Consider the following 26,291-nt stretch of genomic DNA (forward strand, 5'->3'; position numbering starts at 1 on the left):
AGATGGCTGGATGGCATCACCAACTCAATGGACATGAGTTTGGGTGAACTCCAGGAGTTGGTGATGGACACGGAGGCCTGGCGTGTTGCAATTCATGGGGTCGCAAAGAGTCGGACACAACTGAGTGACTGAACTGAACTGAACTGAATCACCATCTGCAGTGACTCTGGAGCCCCAAAAAATAAAGTCTGATACTGTTTCCACTGTTTCCCCATCTATTTGCCGTGAAGTGATGGGACCAGATGCCATGATCTTAGTTTTCTGAATGTTGAGCTTTAAGCCAACTTTTTCACTCTCCTCTTTCACTTTCATCAAGAGGCTTTTGCTTACACTTAAACAATTTGTTTATATAATACATTTGAAAATCAGTTCCAATACTTTTCTTCATGAAGAAACCTTTAGTTCCCCTATGTCCTGAAAGTCTCTCATTTCTAACTTTTTTTCTTTCCACCTAAAGCCTGAAGGACTAGAGAAGGAAGTAATATTCAACTCCCTGCTTTGTCCATCAGGTAAGACTCATTCATCATAATTAAAATGACATTGACTAGAGTATAATATTTGAAGTTCAAAGTATTTTATATAAACCCTTCCTACACTGTCCCTATGAGGTAAGACCCGAAGAACCATCAACCCATTTGGTAAGTGAGGAAACTGCTTCTTAAAGAGGCCAAGTAATTTGATCAGGGGACTATTCTTATCCCATGAATTCTGAGTCTTTATTTCTTAAACACCTATGCAACTATCAAAATGACCTTCTGACTAGTGTATGATGTGGTTATAGGTTTTAATAGAAAGTGGGTAGATTCAAAACGAATATTGCCAAAGGGAATATTTTCTTGGATATTTACTAATACAACATGGGATGCATATATATATAATACAATTATAATATACAATACAGTACAAGTAGCTGAATTGCTGAATTCAAGCCACTGCAACACTGAGTTTTGCATAGCTAACCACATTAGAGAATGAGGCTACGGTACTTCCTGAGAAAAGGTTTCCATAGCCTGTACCATTTGTCCTGTCAATATTTTTTTGGTGTCGATTCTAACATCCTATCAGTCATTCCAAGGAGGAACTAAAGAAGCTTACAGTAAAAGATATAGCTTTATCCTTGTGGAGAATTCCCTAGTTTAAATAAAAACATTTATAGAAACTTAGTACATAAGAAATTTATCAATGCAATGTGTTCTTATCTCAAACTAATGTCTAATCAATATCATTTCTTGCCTTTCTCTTCATACTCACTTCCCTTTATTTTTTGTCATGTCAAGACTTAATATATTAATAAATGAAATGTATTCTAAAAAACATAATTGCCTTATTATTTAGCCTTGTTTCTACATTTAAGTGAACTTACTGCTTACTACCAAATCCATCATAGATTTTCCTCTATTTCTGAGCTTTTCATTTTGATTTCTCTCTCATGTGTCTAGGGATAATCATCAGAGTTTTATTAAAATTAATTTTAATTACTCACATAATGCAAAAAATACTTTCTCCTTAAAAAGAACCAAAACCTCATATTAAAGGCTATTGTCATCACTTTGAAATCTTTTTCAATACTTTAATGATTATCAATGTGCATTTTTAAATAACACATTGATAAATTTGTTTCTGTATGTGTGATTTACATAAATGGATAAGTTTAATCATATAACTTGCTTTCTTTTTCACTCAAGGACTTTTAGCTTAGAAAACTCTCCATGTTAAATTATAGATTTAGATAATTCCTTTTAATTTCAAACTATCACAGTTCTGCTTGGTTTTATAGCATTTCCCAAATTGGTTTTTCCAACTATTTGCTGGACTAGATAGATAGATGCTTAAGGTAGATACCAAAATGTGAAATTCCTAATTAAGAGCCAGTAATGTATATTCTTAGTCTTAATAGAACTAAACAAAGTCTATTACCTAAATATGCTTCTATTTCCACCAGTTTATATTTTCCTGCATGATCACCAGCATTTGTTACCATCAAAGTTTTTAAATTTTGACCAAAAATGTGGATGAAAAAAAAAAGCATTGTTGCTTTAATTTACATTTCTCTAGCTGAAAATTAGGATGACTTTATTTTTGCACACTTATGAATTGCTTTCATATCCTTGACCATTTTCAATATGTTGGAGTAGTTTGGGGTTTTTTGGATTCAGTTGTATACATATCTATTGAGTAATTTGTAAATATTTCCTTTCATTTGGTAATTTGTCTTTTTTTTTTTTTAAATGAACAGTTGACTTTGTCTTTCTCGGTGCCGAAGATGGAGGCCAAATACTCCGCCATTTCCCACCCGCCTCCGCCGCCGCCGACACTGCTGCCGACGCCCACGACCCCGCCCGACCTGGTAATTTGTCTTTTTGCTTTGCTTATGTCATGTTTTCTTACAAAAAGTTTTTTGAATGTAAGAGAATTCATATACAAGTAATATATAATTAATATAACTATATTTAGCACACAATTATATATTTAACTACAGGATTAAATTTAACTACATGACTATGTAATTAATATAACTGATAGTATATACATAATTGATATATCCTACTTAATGAGTTTGGAGGAAGTATACACTTGTGAAACTGTCACCACAATCTATACCATAAACTTATCCATCACTTTCAACAGTTTCCTCTCACTCTCTTATTATTATGTTTTTGTAATATAAGATATATCCTATTAGCAAATGTTTAGATTTCACTTTCATGCATTGGAGGAGGAAATGGCAACCCACTCCAGTATTCTTGCCTGGAGAACCTCAGGGATGGGGGAGCCTGGTGGGCTGCCATCTTTGGGGTCGCACAGAGTCCGACATGACTGAAGCGATTTAGCAGCAGCAGCAGCAGGTATACAATACAGTATTAACTCTAGGCACTATGCTTTACAATAGACCTCTTGAATTTACTCATCTTGTATGACTGATACTTTGTGCCCTTTGACAAAGTTTCATTATTAGTCTATAAAGATGGGATTCAGTATGATGATAAATACTACAATTTTTTCTTTTCTTCTTCATGTCATTCACCAATTAAAAGGCCAGCAAATGTATGCTTATCAGCAACTATTAATTTCTTTTCAGTGAGTCAAATACTGTTCATCTTCACCCCCTGCCCCATGTCTAGGGTTTCCATAAAAATACTGTCTTTATATCTGGTGAAATTTGATGGAAGTAAAGACTGAGCATTAAGGTAGAATTCAGGAACTTTTGAGTGACAGCTGAAACCACCACCAAGATATTCTGGCCATGGTTTGGTCTTAATGAAACTCACTGAGTTGTGTTCGACTCTTTGCACCCCTATGGACTACACAGTCCGTGGAATTCTCCAGGCTAGAATATTGGAGTGGATAGCCTTTCCCTTTTCCAGGGGATCTTCCCAACCCAGGGATTGAACCCAGGTCTCCTGCATTGCAGGCAGATTCTTAACCAGCTGAGCCACAAGGGAAGCCCAAAAACACTGGAGTGGGTAGCCTATCCCTTCTCCAGCGGATCTTCCCGACCCAGGAATCCAACCAGGGTCTCATGCATTGCAGGAGGATTCTCTACCAATTGAGCTATCAGGAAAGCCCCAAAAAAACAGATTTTGGGCTTCCCTTGTGGGGAATTACACAGAATCACGATGTGTCAGGTTCTTGTCAATGTGTAGCCTTCTTTTGGCTACAATTTCACATACAAAGAGGCCAGGAAAGGAAAGATTCTAGAAATCTCAGAATCCCATTCATGTATGTTGAAGATATTAAAAAACTGGAATATTTAAAAAGGGACAACTTTTCAGAAGAAGTTTAGGTTCAAGGCATAGTTCTGGCTTCTGGGTCTTGGAGATCTTTAGGAAGATACACAGTAGAAGTCATTTTCATCATGGCTGATTTGTTTCTCTAGGTGCCAAGGTGTCTGAATCATTATCTCTGAAGCTGCCACCAAATGTGGTGGAAGAATCTGCCCGAGCCTCCTTCTCAGTTTTAGGTGAGTCTCCAGCCCTAGGGGACTATAGGGGACTAGTGAACGGTATTAGACAATAGCTACTATTTTTTCCATAAATATTTTCTGAAAATAACAGCTATAATTTTAACTTCTTTGTTCTCTTCTCCTTTGGACTTATTTATTGCTTTTAATCATACTTCTATTCTTAAAAGACCCACCCTTCCTAAAAATCCTCCTTTCTTTACCTTAGCTAATTATTCATTTGCTCCTAATGATTCTGATACATCATAATCTATAAATTTTATGACTTCCCATCTCTCCCATTTCCTAGGAGACATATTAGGCTCTGCCATGAGAAACACCCAAAATCTCCTCCAAATGCCCTATGGTTGTGGAGAACAGAATATGGCCCTCTTTGCCCCTAACATCTATGTTCTGGATTATCTAAATGAGACACAGCAGCTGACTGCAGAGCTCAAGTCCAAGGCTATCCTCTACCTCAACACTGGTGAGTGACTGAATAAGTGCATGAAAACTTTGCGGTGTTATTTTAATAACAGACTGGATTATCCAGTAGGCTTGAGTTACTTATCCATTCTATGATATGTAAATGTATCATCCTAGGATATTTACAATAATAAGACTACTATGACGGTCAATTTCATGGGACCTATCCAGTGTCCAACCTCCAATAAAATGTTTAGGACTCAGAACCATCCAACATATTGCAGCAAAATTTAGGGAATAGCACAAGATGCCAGGGTGTTTTGATGATTTGTCTGGCCATGCAATGTACAATCTATCATGTTGCTTATGAACCTTTCACTCCAGGTTACCAGAGACAGCTGCTCTACAAGCACTTCGATGGCTCTTACAGCACCTTTGGGGAGCATCGTGGCAACAGTGAGGGCAATACTTGGTAAGGGAAAGAAAGCTTTTTCAAGCTTCTATTTTTGTGTCAGCTCTCTTACATATATAATCAAAATTATATTCACAGTAACCCTATCAGATATTATCATTAAGCCTATAGTTATACTGGATAAATATACAAGACTAGCAAGGCAACAAGCAAAAAAGCTGAGATTTGAATACACATATGTTAGACTTGTCCCCAGAATTCATCCTGTTCATAATACACCAAGGTATTCTTTCTGAAATAGCTATTTTTTTAAAACAGCCTCCATAACCATGACTTTTTAAATGAGATAGCCAGTGACCATATCACATAACTTCCAAATAAACTGTGTTAACTTCAGATTATGTTTTTTAGATCAGATTCATTTTGATCACTAGCAAACTAATAGTGAGGAAAGAAATGAGATGGTCCCAGTGATATCAAACATTATTTTAAAATCCCTAAGGTAGGAACATCCCCAGTGGTCCAGAGGTGAAGACTGCCTTCTAACACAGGCAGTGCAGGTTTGATCTCTGGTTGGGCAGCTAAGATCCCACAAGCCTTATAAAACAGAAGCAATATTGTAACAAACTCAATAAAGACCTTTAAAATGGCCCACATCAAAAAAAAAATCAAAAAAAGAGATACCTCAAGCAAAACAGTGTCAAAAGGTACCACATGTAAGAGCTGTATATGAGAAAATGCTACCATCTACAAAGGAAAATCACTAAAGATTTAAAGCCTTAATCAAACAGAAAAAAAAAAAAGAAGTAACATTAGGAGTACAGCTGACCCTTGAAAAACATGCAGGTTATGGGTGCTGACCTTCAGCAGTAGAAAATTCTACACTGGCACTCTACAGTTGGCCCTCTGTAACCCAGTTGTCCATCCACAGATTCAACCAAATGGGGATCATGTAGTACTGTAGTACATATTTGTTAAAAAAACAAACAAAAAAACCATTGAGTAAGTGGACTCATGCAGTTCAAACCATGTTGTTCAAGAGTCAACCGTACTAAATCCAGCAGATTCATCAAGTAAAGGCAATGGAAGCTCTGAGTACACAAGTATGTCTGTTAGATGACTCACATCAGTGTATGAGACGTGTCCTATGCAGGCTGCTGCTGTGAAGTGGTTATGAAACCACTGTACCAACATAGATGTGATCATCACTTCCTCTCCCCCACAGGCTCACGGCCTTTGTACTGAAGAGTTTTGCCCAGGCTCGAGGCTATATCTTCATTGATGAAGCACATATTACTGAAGCTCTCACCTGGCTGGCCCAAAAGCAGAAGAGCAATGGCTGTTTCAGGAGTACTGGGTCTCTGCTTAACAATGCCATCAAGGTGAAGTGTTCCCAGAGCTAGTTTTTGTTTGTCCACTATACTGTCCACAAGGATAAGGAGAGGAAGTGATAACCTAAGGATTCCTTAAGGAAATCAGATGAAAATAAAACCTGGATAGCAGCACCAGAAAGAGGGGATGGAACTTAGGGTGAATATGATACTTTGCCCCACGGTGATGAATATGGATTAGGACAAATCCCTTGACAACAGAATACAAGGAGCTGATGAAGAGCATTCTCAGAAGTTATTGGAAGTTTTTAAATTATTTTAAAAACTCAATTAGTTATTGGGAGTTTTTAAACTGGGAGTTTTAAACGACTCAGAACTTGACCAGTACTGAGTCAAGTTCAGTACTGGTAATTGGTCTGTTCAAACTTTCTATTCCTTCCTGGTTCAATTTCTTGGGATATGGCACCTTCTAGGAATTTGTCCACTTCTTCTAGATTGTCCATTTTATTGACATACGGTTGCTGATAGCGCTCTCTTGTACTCCTCTGTATGTCTGTAGTGTCGGTTGTAACTTCTCCTTTTTTCCCATCTGATTTTATTGATTTAGGCCCGCTCCCTTTTTTTTTTTTTCATGACGAGTCAAGTGAAAGGTTTATCAATTTTGTCTGTCTTTTCAAAGAATCAGCTTTTAGTTTCACTGACCTTTTTTTTAATTTTTAGTTTCTATTTCATTTATTTCTGCTCTGATCTTTATGATTTCTTTCCTTCTACACACTTTGGGTTTTGTTTGTTCTTCTTGTTCTAGTTGCTTCAGGCATAAGATTAAATTGTTTATTTGAGATTTTTCTTGTTTCCTAAGGTAAACTGGATCACTATAAATGTCCTTCTTACTCAAATCTCTCTCTGTCTCATGTTTACAGGGTGGGGTGGACGATGAAGTGACCCTCTCTGCCTACATCACCATCGCCCTTCTAGAGATGCCTCTCCCTGTTACAGTACGTGTCCTGGCTAAAGCATTGCTCTGGATGCCATGAAACTGCTGACATGTTGTCTAAAATGTCACCTTACTCAGCTTTCCCACTGTGCAATGCCAGTGCTTCCCAGATCATTAGAGAATTTGATCAAACCACTAAGATACATTTACACTTTCCCAGTGATGGCCCTTGTCTATTTCTTCCCTAGCAACCTCACCACCAGCATCACACACACATAGAATCTAAAATTCTAAAGATATGGATTATATTCTTGCACTATGAATGTAGACTAACAGATTAAAAAATACTATTCTCTCCCTCCCTAAGAATGAGGCTAGAGGGATAAAAGCTTCTGAACAACTTGACCTCTGTGCTGTGGTCCGTTTTTACCTGGGGGCCCCAACCTCCCTATTCACACAGCTCACCCCCTTCCTGTTCTCCCTCGCCAGCACCCTGTCGTCCGCAATGCCCTGTTCTGCCTGGACTCGGCCTGGAAGTCAGCCAAGGAAGGATCCCAAGGCAGCCACGTCTACACCAAGGCACTGTTGGCCTATGCCTTTGCCCTGGCGGGTAACCAGGAAAGGAGGACAGAGGTACTGACGTCACTGCATGAGGAAGCCGTGAAGGAAGGTGAGAGCACACCCGAGAACTTTCTCCCATCCCATATTCTCAGGATCAAGAATTCCACACCAAAGGTCTCCCATGACTACCTCTCAGGATCCCTTTCCCTCTCTTCTTTAACTATATCATTATATTTACATTTTGTTTATTTTTTAATTTTTGGCCACACTATGCAGTATGTGGGATCCTAGTTCCCTGACCAGGGATCGAACCCACACCACTTGCATTGAAAGGCTCAGTCTTAACCACTGGGCCACCAACGAAGTTCCTCTATATCATTATAGACTCGAAGTTTCTTACTCAAGTTACACATCCAAAGATTAAAAGGCAGTAGACTGTAATAGTAAGAAGCTTGGCCTCTGAAGACTAGTGCTAAAAAAGTATATGGCCTAGAGCAAGTGCTGTACAAGTATTAGCTATTGGTTAAGATATCAGTTCTCAATATATGCCCCACCCACACCCAGTGTATCATATCATTTTAAACATAAGACTGAAGGAAGTAATCCCATGAATAAATTCTAGTGTTTTATGCTCATTTCACAAAACTGATGATGTTGGACAAGTCTATTCATTATCCACACAATATTTCTGTATATGTAATGGTCTATATGAGAGGTAGAAGAAGTAAAAATAAAATGCAAATAATAAGATATCCTAAACATATCCTGCTTTTCTCCCTTGACAGTGCTATTAGTTGTTTACTCTTATAATGCACTGAGAAATATTTCAGATATACAAAAATGCGTAAAGAACAATTAGCAAATACCTTTAATACCTCCCTTTCAGCTTAAGAAACAGAATATTACCAATGCTGGAAAAACCCTCATGGTACCACTCCTACTCTAAAAAGTAGTTGATCTAGAATTTGTCATTACAATCTCCATAGATTTATCTTTTTATTGCATGTGTAATCCTAAATAATATTCAGAATGTTTACATTTTTCATCTTTAGATAAGAACGATCATCCTTCTAAGTATTTCTACTTGATCCTTGTCTGTCTGCTTACCTTTTGTATTTTAAGTTCAATGTTAGGCTGAAAGGAGTCCCTTGTATGGGTGTGTTAATTTTCACTGCTGCATAATACATTCAGTTCAGTTCAGTCATTCGGTCATGTCCGACTCTTTGCAACCCCATGAACTGCAGCAGGCCAGGCCTCCCTGTTCATCACCAACTCCTGGAGTTCACAAACTCATGTCCATCAAGTCGGTGATGCCATCCAGCCATCTCATCCTCTGTCGTCCCCTTCTCCTCCTGCCCCCAATCCCTCCCAGCATTAGAGTCTTTTCCAATGAGTCAACTCTTCGCATCAGGTGGCCAAAGTATTGGAGTTTCAGCTTTAGCGTCAGTCTTTCCAATGAACACCCAGCCCTGATCTCCTTTAGAATGGACTGGTTGAATCTCCTTGAAATCCAAGGGACTCTCAAGAGTCTTCTCCAACACCACACTTCAAAAACATCTATTCTTTGGTGCTCAGCCTTCTTCACAGTCCAACTCTCACATCCATACATGACCACTGCAAAAACCATAGCCTTGACTAGATGGACCATTGTTGGCAAAGTAATGTCTCTGCTTTTCAATATGCTATCTAGGTTGGTCAGAACTTTCCTTCCAAGGAGTAAGCGTCTTTTAATTTCATGGCTGCAATCACCATGTGCAGTGATTTTGGAGCCCCAAAAATACAGTCTGACACTGTTTCCCCATCTATTTCCCATGAAGTGATGGGACCAGATGCCATGATCTTAGTTTTCTGAATGTTGAGCTTTAAGCCAACTTTTTCACTCTTCTCTTTCACTTTCATCAAGAGGCTTTTTAGTTCCTCATCACTTTCTGCCATAAGGATGGTGTAGTCTGCGTATCTGAAGTGAAGTGAAGTCGCTCAGTCATGTCCGACTCTTTGCAACTGTAGCGTACAGGGCTCCTCCATCCTTGGATTTTCCAGGCAAGAATACTGGAGAGGGCTGCCATTTCCTTCTCCAGGGGAACTTCCCAACCCAGGGATCAAACCCAGGTCTCCAGCACTGTGGGCAGACGCTTTACCGTTTAGGCCACAAGGAAAGCCACAACTTGCATATCTGAGGTTACTGATATTTCTCCCGGCAATCTTGATTCCAGCTTGTGCTTCTTCCAGCCCAGCATTTCTCATGATGTACTCTGCATAGAAGTTAAATAATAAGCAGGGTGACAATATACAGCCTTGACGTACTCCTTTTCCTATTTGGAACCAGTCTGTTGTTCCATGTCCAGTTCTAACTGCATATAGGTTTCTCAAGAGGCAGGTCAGGTAATCTGGGTATTCCCATTGCTTTCAGAATTTTCCACAGTTTATTGTGATCCACACAGTCAAAGGCTTTGGCATAGTCAATAAAGCAGAAATGGATGTTTTTCTGGAACTCTCTTGCTTTTTCAGTGATCCAGTGGATGTTGGCAATTTGATCTCCGGTTCCTCTGCCTTTTCTAAAACCAGCTTGAACATCTGGAAGTTCACAGTTCACATATTGCTAAAGCCTGGCTTGGAGAATTTTGAGCGTTACTTTACTAGCGTGTGAGATGAGTGCAATTGTGCGGTAGTTTGAGCATTCTTTGGCATTGCCTTTCTTTGGGATTGGAATGAAAACTGACCTTTTCCAGTCCTGTGGCCACTGCTGAGTTTTCCAAATGTGCTAGCATATTGAGTGCAGCACTTTCACAGCATCATCTTTCAGAATTTGAAATAACTGGAATTCCATCACCTCCACTAGTTTTGTTCATAGTGATGCTTTCTAAGGCCCACTTGACTTCACATTCCAGGATGTCTGGCTCTAGGTCAGTGATCACACCATCGTGATTATCTTGGTCATGAAGATCTTTTTTGTACAGTTCTTCTGTGTATTCTTGCCACCTCTTCTTAATATCTTCTGCTTCTGTGAGGTCCATACCATTTCTGTCCTTTATCGAGCCCATCTTTGCATGAAATGTTCCCTTGGTATCTCTGATTTTCTTGAAGACATCTCTAGTCTTCCCCATTCTGTTGTTTTCCTCTATTTCTTTGCATTGATCACTGAGGAAGGCTTTCTTATCTCTCCTTGCTATTCTTCAGAACTCTGTATTCAGATGCTTATATCTTTCCTTTTCTCCTTTGCTTTTTGCTTCTCTTCTTTTCACAGCTATTTGCAAGGCCTCCCCAGACAGCCATTTTGCTTTTTTGCATTTCTTTTCCTTGGGGATGGTCTTGATCCCTTTCTCCTGTACAATGTCATGAACCTCCATCCATAGTTCATCAGGCACTCTATCTATCAGATCTAGGCCCTTAAATCTATTTCTCACTTCCACTGTATAATCATAAGGGATTTGATTTAGGTCATACCTGAATGGTCTAGTGGTTTTCCCTACTTTCTTCAATTTAAGTCTCAATTTGGTAATAAGGAATTCATGATCTGAGCCACAGTCAGCTCCTGGTCTTGTTTTTGTTGACTGTGTAGAGCTTCTCCATCTTTGGCTGCAAAGAATATAATCAGTCTGATTTCGGTATTGACCATCTGGTGATGTCCATGTGTAGAGTCTTCTCTTGTGTTGTTGGAAGAGGGTGTTTGTTATGACCAGTGCATTTTCTTGGCAAAACTCTATTAGCCTTTGCCCTGCTTCATTCCGTATTCCAAGGTCAAATTTGCCTGTTACTCCAGGTGTTTCTTGACTTCCTACTTTTGCATTCCAGTCCGCTATAATGAAAAGGACATCTTTTTTGGGTGTTAGTTTTAAAAGGTCTTGTAGTTTTTCATAGAACCATTCAACTTCAGCTTCTTCAGCATTACTCGTTGGGGCACAGACTTGGATTACTGTGATATTGAATGGTTTGCCTTGGAAACGAACAGAGATCATTCTATCGTTTTTGAGATTGCATCCAAGTACTGCATTTTGGACTCTTTTGTTGACCGTGATGGCTACTCTATTTCTTCTGAGGGATTCCTGCCTGCAGTAGTAGATATAATGGTCATCAGAGTTAAATTCACCCATTCCAGTCCATTTTAGTTCACTGATTCCTAGAATGTCGACATTCACTCTTGCCATCTCCTGTTTGACCACTTCCAATTTGCCTTGATTCATGGACCTGACATTCCAGGTTCCTATGCGATATTGCTCTTTACAGCATCGGACCTTGCTTCTATCACCAGTCACATCCACAGCTGGGTATTGTTTTTGCTTTGGCTCCGTCCCTTCATTCTTTCTGGAGTTATTCCTCCACTGATCTCCAGTAGCATATTGGGCACCTACTGACCTGGGGAGTTCCTCTTTCAGTATCCTATCATTTTGCCTTTTCATACTGTTTATGGGGTTCTCAAGGCAAGAATACTGAAGTGGTTTTCCATTTCCTTCTCCAGTGGACCACATTCTGTCAGACCTCTCCACCATGACCCACCCATCTTGGGTGGCCCCACAGGGCATGGCTTAGTTTCACTGAGTTAGACAAGGCTATGGTCCGTGTTATTAGATTGACTAGCATAATACATTACAATATACTGAAAGGTCATAACTTATATAGAGTGTCTCTTCTCATGGATCTTTTCTTGTTTATTTACTTCTGTGGCAAACCATGATGCAATGAATACTCATATTCTCCTTGAGAGGGTAGTACCTGAGTTTGTCTAACTTGAACTTGGAAAGCATAACCGGTGGATTCGTGAGCTCAGTACATTTTCCCCTTTGCTGGATTACTGCCAAATTACTCTCCAAAGAGCTATTTACTTCCCACAGCAGTATAAATCAGAACCTGTTATTTCACACCCTGTCAGCGTTTGGTATTTTGAGAATTACTCTACTTTTTTAATCTAATCAGTGAAAACTCCATTATCTCATGTGATTTGTGATCCTCATAAGCAATCTCCAAAGACAGGCTTTATAGAAAATTGAACAAACCCTGCTGCTACTAAGTCACTTCAGTCGTGTCCAACTCTGTGCGACCCCATAGACGGCAGCCCAACAGGTTCCTCTGTCCCTGGGATTCTCCAGGCAAGAACACTGGAGTGGGTTGCCATTTCCTTCTCCAATGCATGAAAGTGAAAAGTGAAAGTAAAGTCGCTCAGTCGTGTCCAACTCTTGGCGACCCCATGGACTGCAGCCTACCAGGTTCCTCTGTCCATGGGATTTTCCAGGCAAGAGTATTGGAGTGGGTTGCCATTGCCTTCTCCGGGAACAAACCCTAGACAAGGTTAGAATAACATCAGATACAGGAAATTACTACAACCAATCAGAGAACTTGCTCAGCTATTTCTTCCACCAATACAACTGCAGCAACCATTTCACAACTTGGATGGCTGTAGGCTTTGGACTCCAACAACATGACCGCCTTAGCCCAAGTTCTATGAGAAGTTAGGTTCAGCTTGTCCCATAAGGAAAAGCATCCAGATAAGGTTTAACAGACTGTCATTGGAAGGAAACCCTCACTGCAGGTCTGGCTCCTGTACTTTTACTTGAAGTTGAACATGAGTATGTGGTCACTTACATAACACATGAAAAAATCTTTTTCTCACATCCAGATAATACCATCCACTGGACACGACCTCAGAAACCCAGGGTGCTCACGGAGGACATTTACCAACCCAGGGCTCCGTCTGCGGAGGTGGAGATGACGGCCTACGTGATCCTTGCTCACGTCACGGCCCAGCCGGCCCCGAACCCAGAGGACCTCAAACGTGCCACGAGCATCGTGAAGTGGATCTCAAAGCAGCAGAATTGCCAGGGGGGCTTCTCCTCCACCCAGGTCCGTGCTTAGCCAGAACCTTTCACTTCACCTTCAGGTAGCAAAATGTTTGAACGAGATACAAACATGTATAAGAAGAAAAAAATGAAGATAAGAATAATTTGAAATGAGGAAAAATGTTATTAGTATTCAAGGATGGTGAGAAATAAGGATAGATACATGACAGAACCATACAGTCCAAGGTAGATACGCAAAGGATATGGTTCTGTCATCTATGTAAGGATTATAATCAATCTTAAAATGAGGATTCTACTACTAAAGTAGTGAGGGGAACAGGAAATAGGAAACCGAAGCTCCTTTTGTGGCAACTAACATGGATTTTGGGTTTCCCTGGTAATGCAGCTGGTAAAGAATCCTCCTGCAATGCAGGAGACCCTGGTTCTATCCCTGGGTTGGGAAGTTCCCCAGGAGAAGGGATAGGCTACCCACTCCAATATTCTTGGGCTTCCCTGGTGGCTCAGACAGTAAAGAATCTGCCTGCAATGCGGGAGACCTGGGTTCAATCCCTGGGTTAGGAAGATACCCTGGAGAAGGGAAAGGCTAACTACTGCAGTATTCTTGCCTGGAGAATTCCATGGACAGAGGAGCCTGGCGGGCTACAGTCCATGGGGTCGCAAAGAGTCAGACATGACTGAGTGACTTTCACTATTAACAACATGGACTTTTGGGTCTTTCAAGGGCTGTCATGCCTAAGTGGGTCCTCTCACCTGTCTCTTCCAGGACACAGTGGTAGCTCTCCACGCCTTGTCCAGATACGGAGCAGCCACATTCACCAGCGCTAGGAAGGCTGCACAGGTGACCATCCAGTCTTCAGGGACATTTTCCACAAAATTCCAAGTGGAAAACAGCAACCGCCTGTTACTACAGCAGGTTTCATTGCCAGAGGTGCCTGGAGAGTACAGCATGTCAGTCACAGGAGAAGGATGTGTTTACCTCCAGGTGAGATTCTGGGCACAGAAGATCCAGAGTCACCACGGTCAATGAAAAGTCGTAACTCAGTGAACGATGGCGCAAATGAGAGAAAGGGTTGAGGTATCTGGGCGGAGTCCTGGAGAAGGAAAAATCACAGATTTTTCTCTGTTCCACAGACATCTTTGAAATACAATATTCTCCCGAAAAAAGATGAGTTCCCATTTGCTTTGGAGGTGCAGACTCTGCCCCAAACTTGTGATGGACCCAAAGCCCACACCAGCTTCCAGATCTCACTGAGTGTCAGGTAAGACCTCTGACTGCATCATGTAGTTCTGAGTATAACAGCCAATCTTCTCACTAGAACTCCGCATTAAGCAGAGCAGCATGACGGTGAATGTCTGTTCTGCATTTATTGAAAAAGCAACCTGTTCCCATGTTGACACAGAATTTCTCAGTGATGAAGTTTACATTGTATATCCCCCACTGCAGGATCTCTTAATGTCTAATCTCCTTATTTATAGCTTATTAACCCCCTCAATAATAATTACATAAAGAACATTACCCCTTGCCTCTAACCTGAATTCCTGATTTTATTCTAATATAATGATTCATCCTGATTTCATTCTATTGTCATGAAATCCGATATTATTCTTGCTTTATCCAGGACAAAGGTGGAGACCTCTTGCAAAGTATGAATAGAAGGGAGTAGTGACTCTCTAGTTAAAATTCCTACTGGTGATAATTAAATCTCAGATTATATATAAAATAATCAATCTGGGGGAAATATATACATATGCAGCCATTTTCAAGTAACTACTGGGCTATTTGTATCTGTCCACAAGATATTATGAGCAAACTCTGGCAGATAGGAAGGACAAGGGAGCCTGGCATCCTGTAGTCTATGGGATACAAAGAGTCAGACCCGACTTAGTGACTGAACAACAAGAATATTATAACCTGGTTGGGGATATTATTCAGGAAAAAAGACAAAGTACATGTAACAAATAACTGGATAGATTAGCAATCTCATGCCCATCTATGCTTTTGAACTGTGGTGTTGGAAAAGACTCTTGAGAGTCCCTTGGACTGCAAGGAGATCCAACAGTCCATCCTAAAGGAAATCAGTATTGAATAGTCATTGGAAGGACTGTTGCTGAAGCTGAAACTCCAATACTTTGGCCACCTGATATGAAGAACTGACTCATATGAAAAGACCCTGATGCTGAGAAAGACTGAAGGTGGGAGGAGAAGGGGACGGCAGAGGATGAGATGGTTGGATGGCATCACCAACTCGATGGACATGAGTTTGAGTATGGTGTTGGACGGGAGTTGGTGATGGATAGGAAGGCCTGGCATGGTACAGTCCATGGGGTCGCAAAGAGTCAGACATGACTGAGCGACTAAACTGAACTGCCCAACTATACAGCACTTATAGAGCTTTCTTAAAAGGCAGATGCTCAGAGGTCACACCCATGCAATTCTGATTCATCTGGTCTGGAGTAAGGCCTGGTCTCTGTGGCTTCAACAGTCTCCCCTGAAGATTCTAATGCACAGCCAGTTTTTTTAGCTCCTTGATAAGAAATTTAGGAAGATTTCTGGTACCTTTCAGGACTCTTATGTGCTTAATGGACATAGAAAAAGAATATTTAATGACACAGAAAATCCTAACTCCTTTCTTCCCTGGATTTTTAGTTATATTGGAAGCCGTCCAGCCTCCAATATGGCAATTGTTGACGTGAAGATGGTATCTGGCTTCATTCCCTTGAAACCAACAGTGAAAATGGTAGGTTTACAATAAGCCAAGGAGACTCTATTTTATTTAATGTTTTATATATCTCTAGACTAAGACATTAATATAAAATACTATTAAATCAACTCCTACCAAAGACATTACTTTCACCAAATGCAGAAATATAATTTAGTATGTTTGTATGGGGAGTTGTTTGTTTTCCCATTAAACTTTGCTTTAATGGGTCTCAAAATTTTGTGATGGATTTTTTGGTCACATTTCCATTAAGATATTAATTTGAAATATTAATTTTAAGTACTAATAACCCAAAACTGCCACCCATGAAAAACAAATGGTCTGTAAAACTTTCTCCTTTTCTTCTAGTTTTATGAAGCATTGTTATCATTAACTAGTCTTTCACTACTAACTTCAGTGGTCAACTCAGACAATTTTGAGACTGTTCTTCCACCATGGGTCATACTGGGGTGGCAGCTATTAGGGATCATATTAATTTAGTCTTCTGAGCTTCCTGGGCAGACCTGGATGCTGGATGCCAGCTCCAGCATCCTTCCTGTCCACTGCTTTAGTGACACAGCAGCAGTCTGTCTCCTGTCATGAACAGCACTATGGTAGGAGCCCCATCTACTAGGAAAAAAAGTGTTGGCAGGCTCTTACTTTAACGGAGCTTAGAATCTTCAGAAAATAAAGCATAAGCACATGAACCAGTGAAAAAATATGAAAAAGATTAACAAAGTAGAACTATTGCAGAAGTACAGAGAAAACTGAGAATAAGAAAAAGTAAAGAAAAAAAAAAGCCTCCATAAAGGAATGGAATGTGAATTGAACCTTGAGATATGGGTAATTTCTAAGCTTTTTTGTTCCCTGTTCCTCAAATAAATCAACTTTATACATAGGTCCTGTATCATACTAATATTAAACCCTGCATCCCAATTACCTTTCCTCTTTAATTTTGCCACATTATTGTCTTTGCTTATAAAAAGCATTTCAAGAAATTTCACCCTCAGGCTTAGTTTGGTAATAAGCATTCTTTTATCTGGTTCCCCAGGGTTTTCATCTGTTTATTAACATTTACAATGTCTTAATTTTCTTCAGCTAGAAAGATCTAACGTGAGCCGAACAGAAGTTAGCAACAACCATGTTTTGATTTATCTGGATAAGGTGAGTGCCCTGCCAGTCTAGTTGCAAAATATACAGATAAGACATTTTTGGAGACATCATCTCCATACTAAAAATTTGAGAATTCTAACATTAGTTCCAATAAATATTCTCCTCTCCTCTATTTATATTTCATCTGGGACTATGGGAAGAAATGACTTATATATAATATTGGGATATGAATATTTCTAGGACCCCCCAAAAGCAAGAAATTCTCCACAAAAGGTGCTGACTTATGTGCACAAGTTATTTTGCAAATACTGCATAATAGAAGGAAGCAACCATTGGGGTTAGTCAATTATTATATCAACATAATCAACATAATATCATATACCAGGTGACACCAATGGTAAAGAATCCACCTGCCAATGCAGGAGACTTAAGAGACAAGGGTTTGATCCCCGGGTCAGGAAGATCCCCTGGAGAAGTAAATGGCAACCGACTCCAGTATTCTTGCCTGAGAAATCCCATGGACAGAGGAGCCTGGTGGGCTATAGTCCTTGGCATCGCTAAGGGTTGGACATGACTCAGCACACACACATTTCAACATCACATCAGTAAGACAAAAGGGTAATACCAATCTCAGGAAGGACTTAGACCATAAAATATAAGATCAGTCCATCAATAAACCAATCTGGTTTTGTAGTTGTGTGTTGTTACATAGTTTATTTGTTCCCATATTGATGGATATTATAGCTTACAATTTTATGAAACTTAAGTCTGCAGCGATCTGCCTTTTATATTCCTTTTTTTAAAAACTTTTTATTTTATACAGGGGTATAGCCAGTTGGGCTTCCCAGGTGGCTCAGTGGTAAAAAACCTACCTGCCAATGCAGAAGACATAACAGACAAGAGTTCAATCTCTGGTTCAGGAAGATCCCCTGGAGGAGAGCATGGCAACCCACTCCAGTATTCTTGCCTGGAAAATCCCATGGATAGAGAAGCCTGGTGGGCTGTAGTCTATAGGGTCGCAAAGAGTCAGACACAACTGAAGCAACTTAGCACGCATACATGAGCCAATTAACAATGTTGTGTCAGCTTCAGGTGAAAAGCGAAAGGACTCAGCCATATATATATATATATATACACGTATTTTGAGTTAACAAGTATTTCTGCATGATAGAGAACTGAAAATATTGAATTCTGATACTTAAAAATAAACATAGGTATTCAAACAATAAAAAGCATACATCATTCACCCCGATAAACAGAGCCATGAACTCATATTAATGGGAGTGTATGAATAGTTTTAGCTATTTAAGAAACAGTTTGGGGAAGTTTTCATCTACTTTGAGAGCTTTTAACCCAATTTAAGGACCCTGTTAGTTGACAAAAAGTTTTTCCCCAAAAGAGGTGAATACTTAAACTCACTCAAAGAAGAGAGACGGAAGCTCCCTGGAGGGTCATTTAATTCCTTTTTGCTTTATAGGTGACAAATGAGACCCTGACCTTGACCTTCACAGTTCTGCAAGACATCCCAGTAAGGGATCTGAAACCTGCCATAGTGAAAGTCTATGACTATTATGAGACAGGTGAGTGAGAGCAACGTTCACACAGAAATTAAATTCTTGATCAGAGATTTATACTTGAAAGATGTGTTGGGCCAGTTCATTAAACTAACTGCTCTCATCAGTTCATTTTGTCTCCACCAAGTCTGATTCTCCTGTCTTTGTCTTCTACACAAACATTGTAGAAATTACCTATTGTATAATTGTACTATTCCTAATACAAAGCACCTGTAGGATATCTAGTTCTTTTTTCTTCAGTTAAAATCAACTATAGGACAATATGAAATTTAAATAAGTATGATATCTAAACTGCTGCCCTTCAAGAGTTTAGGGTAAAGGAAAGCATAACATAAAGTATTTGAAGACACAAGGCAGTGAGAACACATCAAATGAATGATGCTGGTGTTTCTGATACAATTCTTCCCACAATAAAGATTCTCTCACTAACCTATATCCCATCGATGTTTGCTTTCCCTCTCACTTTGTTTGACTGTTTTTGTTTTTATTCAGATGAGTTTGCAGTTGCTGAGTACAGTGCTCCTTGCAGCAAAGGTAAGCAAACCTCCTTCCAGATGGAATGAGAACCACTTTGTCTCCCCTCAAATCTCCTCCATAAAATTCTGGCTAAATATTTTTCATGGATATCATACTGCTCAAGGTGCAACTTATTGTTAAAAAAAATACCTTTATTGAAAAGGGGCCCCTGATAGTCAAATCTCAGACGGTTCATAGAACTGCAAGTTGAATCATTTTAAGTAATGAATCTCATTTCCACTATACTAACTGGATTTCCTCTGGCAATATGCCACCCAGATCTCAGGGAAGGAATTTCCACTGCTCCAGAAACCCATGTCCATCTGAACTTTCTGTCCTTTCCACTATCACAGATACTGGAAATGCTTAAAGACCATGTCAATGAAAACTGCTTTGCTGGATTCCCTGTTCCACAGACTCAGATCTCCGTGGAAGAAAGACAATTTTTAACATCTCTGAAGGCTTGTTGAATAAACCTTTTTTTTTTTTTTTTCTGGTCAGTCTCTATCACTGTTTTCTCATTTACTCAATAAATGTTTATTACACTTCCATGTGATTCCCATGGACTCCTGAGATAAAAATTCATAGAAAGGGGTTTCCGTGCTGGCTCAGTGGTAAAGAATCCACCTGCCAATGCTGGAGACAAGGATTTGATCCCCGATCAGGAAAGATACCACATCCTGTGGAGCAACTAAGCCCATGTGCAACAACTATTGAGTGTGTGCTCTAGCACTCAGGAGCTGCAGCTGCTGAGCCCACACGCTGCAGCTACTGAAGTCTGCACACACTAGAGCCCATGCTCTGCAACAAGAGAAGCCACCGCAACGAGAAGCCCACCACTGCAAGTAGAGAGTAGCCCCCACTCACCACAACTAGAGAAAGCCTTTGTGCAGCAATACAGACCCAGCACAGCCAAAAATAAATAAATAAAATTACTGTTTAAAAAGTCAAGGGTTAAGGGACTTCAAAAATGAGAAACATTACAGAGATGGTAGTCTGAGTAGGCTTCATTTAAAGGTTGCCGGGAAAAGAAGAAAGTATTGGATTATATACTAGGAGCATTTAAAGTGTGTTTGGTTATGGCAGGACTCTAAGAAAAAGCCAAAGAGTGGATTTATGAGAGAACAAAAGGCTGTCTGGAGAAAGAAAGACTCCACATTAAAGGGAAGTAATGAAATAGAAAGTTGACTGTCCAACATAGGGAGGCAGCATATTAATTGGGACTTGATTTGAATTGAAAGTTATGTGTCCTGAGAACCAAATCTGCCATTGATCAATATATGTGATCAGTTAGTTAACCTTGGGTATCAGATTCAGTGAAGGATGACAGATTGAAAATACTGAAGAGGTGATTCAAAGAGAAGTGAGTTTTCCTAGAAGAAAGAATACATAGGGCTCAAAGCCTAAATAAGAGTGTTACATTGAAACATCTCTTTTTTTGGAACTTTGAGCCAGAATCAAAGGATGAATACAAACTCAAGGAGATACTCAGATGCATTAAATCATCCATCATATGGATGGAGGAGTAGAAGCTTCCAGAGTTTGAAGAGAAGGTCCCTGGAAAGTCCTAGGTGTCCTAGCCTTCATTTGGTTGAGTCTGACAGAGCCTGGATGCTATAAACAAAGAACTGTGAAGGTCTTTGAAGTTCAAGCACCCTTAGCTTTGTCTCCAGGCTAGGCAAAAGTAAAAGCTAAAAGCTATCACCCTGGAACTTCCCTGGCTCTCAGTGGTTAACTTTGCCTTCCAATGCAGTGGGGTGTGGGTCCGATCCTTAGTTAGGGAGCTAAGATCATATGTGCCTCTTAGCCAAAAAATATAAAACAGAAGCAATATTATAACGAATTCAATAAAGACTTTTAAAATGGTCCACATCAAAAAAATCTTTAAGAAAGTTAATCACCTTTGTGCTAGATTCTACTCTAAGCACTTCATAGGTATTAATATATCAACCCTATGAAATAGGTATTATTATAACAATTGAGGCTTCCCTGGTGGCTCAGACAATAAACAAATCTGCCTGCAATGCAGGATACCAGGGTTTGGAAAATCCCCTGGAGGAGGAAATGGCAGCCCACTCAAGTATTCTTGCCTGGAGAATCCCATGGACAGAGGAGCCTAGTGGGCTACAGTCCACGGGGTCACAAAGAGTTGGGGACACAACTGAGTGACTAACACTTTCACTTTCATAGCAAGTGAGGACACTGAGGCACAGAGAGGTGTAATTTCCCCAAGTTATTCAGGGAGTAAATGGCTAAACCAGAATTCAATATCAAGAAGTCTGGCTTCCAAGTCTACACTCATAACCTCAAACCATTCTGCCTCTCCAACCCACACCAGACAACAAGGCCAAGAAAACAACATTTCAGAGCTGAATAAATGTTATAATTAGATCAATCTAAGTCATGAAATATAAAAGAAATTAGGGGTATGACTGCTGCTGCTGCTAAGTCACTTCAGTCATGTCCAACTCTGTGCAACCCCATAGATGGCAGCCCACCAGGCTCCTCTGTCCCTGGGATTCTCCAAGCAAGAATACTGGAGTGGTTTGCCATTTCCTTCTCCAATGCATGCATGCATGGTAAGTCACTTCAGTCATGTCTGATTCTGTGCAACCCTACGGACAGCAGCCCACCAGGCTCCTCTGTCCACGGGATTCTCTAGGCAAGAATACTGGAGTGGGGTGCCATTGCCTTCTCCTCAGTTCAGTCGCTCAGTCATGTCCAACTCTTTGCAACCCCATGAATCGAAGCACACCAGGCCTCCCTGTCCATCACCAACTCCTGGAGTTCACCCAGACTCATGTCCATCGAGTCAGTGATGCCATCCAGCCATCTATTCCTCTGTCGTCCCCTTCTCCTCCTGCCCCCAATCCCTCCCAGCATCAGAGTCTTTTCCAATAAGTCAACTGTTCACATGAGGTGGCCAAAGTACTGGAGTTTCAGCTTTACCCTCATTCCTTCCAAAGAAATCCCAGGGCTGATCTCCTTCAGAATGGACTGGTTGGATCTCTTTGCAGTCCAAGGGACTCTCAAGAGTCTTCTCCAACACCACAGTTCAAAAGCATCAATTCTTCGGCACTCAGCTTTCTTCACGGTCCAACTCTCACATCCATACATGACCACTGGAAAAACCATAGCCTTGACTAGATGGACCTTTGTTGGCAAAGTAATATCTCTGCTTTTCAATATGCTATGTATGACTAAAGGAAATAAACTAACAGGATTATAATAAATTCTATCACTTAGTCTAGTCCTTTGTTCTTATGGAAGTCATGACTGCAAATGTACTTGAAGGGTATGCTTGTTGCAAATCAATCACTGTATCTCCTTGGACCAAGAAGACTCACTCAAGAAACGTTTATTCATTCATTCCAGCGTGTCAGGCACTATATTCCATGCTATGATGCAAAATTGAATACATTGGAATTCTTTCCTTAGAGAAATTACATTGAAGAATAAAACAAACATTCATATTTGGCTTATTGTAATACTACATGATAAATATTGCAAACTATTTATTACTAGGATGGACTCCAGATACAATGACCTTCTCAAGTTTTGACATACTACATTCAAATTCTGATATTCTGGTAATTACCAGGCACTCTGTATGAATTCTTTTATAACTCGATTCACTTTTCCTTTCATTGTAAGAGGATTTTGGACATTATTTTCGTAACCAGAGAGACCTGGACGCTCTTGAGTCATGAATTTTTACATCGTGTTCTTTATCCTGAAGAAAAGATCTAATTATAATTGAAAATAGATCTGCCACCAGCCTACTGGTTGGGAATCATGGAATTAAAATTCAGCAGACTTTTAAAGAATGATAAACCTTGACAACATCAAATTTCGTGAACTATTTATTCTTTCTGTAAAAGTATTTGGAGACATGACAGTAAAAGAGATAGAGAGGTCAGAGGTTGATTGCATGATTATGGCAGGAATTCAAAGAGAAAGAATACTTGATCTACCTCTGAAGAATAAATGTCTTTTATATTCATGTAAACGCCACTGAAAAATCAAAAGTTAATACTGGGAGGTGAGGGTATAACAGTTTACTGTATGAAAGTGGTCACAAGAATTCAGAATATATTAGGAAACATCTAAACGATGGCAAAATATGTGGCTGGAAACAGAATGAAAAAAGCACTCTACATATCAATACAGAAATATCTCCAGGATTATACTGTTATGAGAAAACAATAGAGCAAAGGACAGGATACATAAAACAGGCTCTTAAATAATGGGAGGGGAAGGAAATAAAGTGTCCTTTTTTTTTGCGCTTACATAAACTAAGACTCGAATGATGTCCACCAGAAAGGGAAAAAAAAAGCTACTAAAAATGTACTTACCTGGGACTTGCCCAATGGTCCAGTGGTTAAGAATCCACCTCCCACATGCCACCAGGCAACTAAGCCTGAGCGCCTATGCATAACAATGAAGACCCAGCACGGTCAAAAGGGGAAGCACTTACCTACCTACAGGAACAGGAAAAAGTAGGCAGAGGTTCTCAAGGATAGGAAGAGACCACTTAGTGAGTACCATTTAAAATTATTTGACTATTGAATCACATGAGCATAGTTACTATTGGACTTCCCCGATGGGTCAGATGGTAAAGCGTCTGCCTACAATGCGGGAGACCGGGGTTTGATCCCTGGGTCGGGAAGATCCTCTGGAAAGGAAATGGCAGCCCACTCCAGTACTCTTGCCTGGAAAATGCCATGGATGGAAGAGCATGGTAGGCTGTAGCTCATGGGGTCACAAAGAGTCGGACACAACTGAGCAACTTCACTTCACTTCAAGGTATGTGTTAGTCGCTCAGCCACGTCCGACTCTTTGCGACCCCACGAATTATAGCCTGCCAGGCTTCTCTGTCCATGGAATTCTCCAGGCAAAAATACTGGAGTGGATTGCCATTCCCTTCTCCAGAGGATATTCCAGCCCAGGATCAAACCCTGGTTTCCTGAATCCCAGGCAAATTCTTAACCATTTGAGCTACAGAGAAGTCCTTGAATTCAGTACCTGCCCTTCTGTACAAGAAAAAAGAATACTTACTATATAAAGTACAATTAAAGACATCTTACTTCATAATCCTCATTGGGTCTTAAATACTCCACATATCTGGTTTTGTGGAAAGTATTTTCCTGCTCTTGTTTCTGTTTATCCACCACTTATTCGATTTCTCCTCTTCCTTTCCCCAAATGTTTATCTATTTCTCCTCAGCCTTTGTCTACTTAAGAAGACAAGAGACAAGCTTTTGAAAACTGAATAGCACATATTCACTGTGATCTATTAAATAGTCTTACAGCAAAAAACTAACACTTGGAACTTCCCTGGTGCTCAGTGCTTAAGACAAGGAGCTCCCAATGCAGGGGACCCAGGTTCAAACCCTGATCAAGGAACTAGATCCCGTGTGCCACAACTAAGACTCAGCACAAATAAATAAATATTTTTTCAAAAAAAAACTAACACCTTTATTCCAGTTGGTTCTGATTATGTTAATACATTATTTGTGGTAGTAGTTTATTAGTTTCTAGTCACTTGATTTTTAAAAGCTTAGTGTGCATCAGAATCACCTAGAAGACTTGTTAAAATATGTCAAAGCACTTGAATAGGTATTTCTCCAAAGATATATAAATGACATATAAGTACCTGAAAGAACAACAAACTGTGGGAAATTCTTGAAGAGATGGGACTACCAAGACTACCTTACCTGCCTCCTGAGAAATCTGTATGCAGGTCAAGAAGCAGCAGTTAGAACTGGACATGGGAAAACAGACTAGTTCAAAATAGGAAAAGAAGTACCTCAAGGCTGCATATTGTCACTCTGCTTATTTAACTTAAATGTGACGTATATCATGTGAAATGCCGGGCTGAATGAAGCACAAGCTGGAATCAAAATTTCCAGGAGATATATCAATAACCTCAGACACACAGATGACACCACCCTTATGGCAAAAAAGGGAAGAAGAACTAAAGAGCCTCTTGATGAAAGTGGAAGAGGAGAATGAAGAAACTGGCTTAAAACTCAACATTCAGAAAACTTTGATCATGGCATCCGGTCATATCACTTCATGGCAAATAGAGAAACAAAGCAAACAGTAAGAGACTATGTTTGGGACTCCAAAATCACTGCAGATGGTGACTGCAGCCATGAAATTCAAAGATGCTTACTCCTTGGAAGAAAAGCTATGACAAACCTAGACAGCATATTAAAAAGCAGAGACATTACTTTGCCGACAAAGGTCCATCTAGTCAAAGCTATGGTTTTTCCAGTAGTTATGTATGGATGTGAGAGTTGGATTATAAAGAAAGCTAAGCACCAAAGAATGGATGCTTTTGAACTGTGGTATTGGACAAGACTCTTGAGAGTCCCTTGGACTGCAAGGAGATCAGACCAGTCCATCCTAAAGGAAATCAGTCCTGAATATTCACTGAAAGGACTGATGCTGAAGCTGAAACTCCAATACTTTGGCCACCTGATGCAAAGAACTGACTCATTGGAAAAGACCCTGATGCTGGGAAAGATTTTAAAGGCAGAAGGAGAAGGGGACAACAGAGAATGAGATGGTTGGATGACATTACCAATTCGATGGACATGAGTTTAAGCAAGCTCCGGGAATTGGTGATGGACAGGGAAGCCTGGTGTGCTGCAGTCCATGGGATCGCAAAAAGTCAGACATGACTGAGTGACTGAACTGACTGACCTGAAGGAACCCTGATACTATTACTGATTAGAGAAACACAAATTGAGACCATAATGAGATACCACTTTATATCTACAAAAATGGCTATAATTGTTTTAAAAATTAACAAGTGTTGTCAAGGATGTAGAGAAATTATAGCCTTTGTGCAGCTACCAGGAATGTAAAATGGTGCAGCCTCTGTGAAAAAGTGTGGTGGAGCCTCAAAAAGTTAAACATAAAATTACTATATGATTTGACAGTTCCACTCTTAAGAATATACCTCCAAAGAATTGGAAAAGAAAAC

At 40.0% G+C, this 26,291-nt stretch overlaps 1 protein-coding gene and 1 long non-coding RNA gene across 5 annotated transcripts in view; both read left to right on the forward strand.

The window, feature by feature from the left end:
* Nucleotides 1-19,847, forward strand: part of A2M (alpha-2-macroglobulin) — a 71,549-nt gene extending 51,702 nt beyond the window's left edge. For all 4 annotated transcript variants that reach the window (XM_086402028.1, XM_086402031.1, XM_086402030.1 and 1 more), the window contains exons 22-37: nucleotides 458-509; nucleotides 2,237-2,347; nucleotides 3,878-3,961; nucleotides 4,251-4,427; nucleotides 4,751-4,838; nucleotides 6,004-6,160; nucleotides 7,030-7,104; nucleotides 7,533-7,713; nucleotides 13,216-13,439; nucleotides 14,160-14,378; nucleotides 14,528-14,655; nucleotides 16,044-16,134; nucleotides 17,194-17,259; nucleotides 18,686-18,788; nucleotides 19,275-19,316; nucleotides 19,652-19,847. In XM_086402028.1, coding sequence (XP_086258154.1) covers nucleotides 458-509; nucleotides 2,237-2,347; nucleotides 3,878-3,961; nucleotides 4,251-4,427; nucleotides 4,751-4,838; nucleotides 6,004-6,160; nucleotides 7,030-7,104; nucleotides 7,533-7,713; nucleotides 13,216-13,439; nucleotides 14,160-14,378; nucleotides 14,528-14,655; nucleotides 16,044-16,134; nucleotides 17,194-17,259; nucleotides 18,686-18,788; nucleotides 19,275-19,316; nucleotides 19,652-19,668 — 1,815 coding nt within the window. In that variant the 3' untranslated portion in view covers nucleotides 19,669-19,847. The remainder of the gene's footprint in view (nucleotides 1-457; nucleotides 510-2,236; nucleotides 2,348-3,877; nucleotides 3,962-4,250; nucleotides 4,428-4,750; nucleotides 4,839-6,003; nucleotides 6,161-7,029; nucleotides 7,105-7,532; nucleotides 7,714-13,215; nucleotides 13,440-14,159; nucleotides 14,379-14,527; nucleotides 14,656-16,043; nucleotides 16,135-17,193; nucleotides 17,260-18,685; nucleotides 18,789-19,274; nucleotides 19,317-19,651) is intronic.
* Nucleotides 19,848-21,779: 1,932 nt separating this feature from the next.
* On the forward strand, nucleotides 21,780-22,536 carry LOC147372778 (uncharacterized). Its single transcript, XR_015164283.1, has 2 exons — nucleotides 21,780-21,877; nucleotides 22,265-22,536. It is a non-coding gene; the product is annotated as an uncharacterized LOC147372778 (long non-coding RNA).
* Nucleotides 22,537-26,291: the final 3,755 nt, after the last annotated feature.

This window comes from Bos grunniens, chromosome 5 (assembly GCF_055505025.1).
Source record: "Bos grunniens cultivar Pamir isolate PY7600 chromosome 5, Bosgru_T2T1.0, whole genome shotgun sequence".
Classification (NCBI taxonomy): domain Eukaryota; kingdom Metazoa; phylum Chordata; class Mammalia; order Artiodactyla; family Bovidae; genus Bos; species Bos grunniens.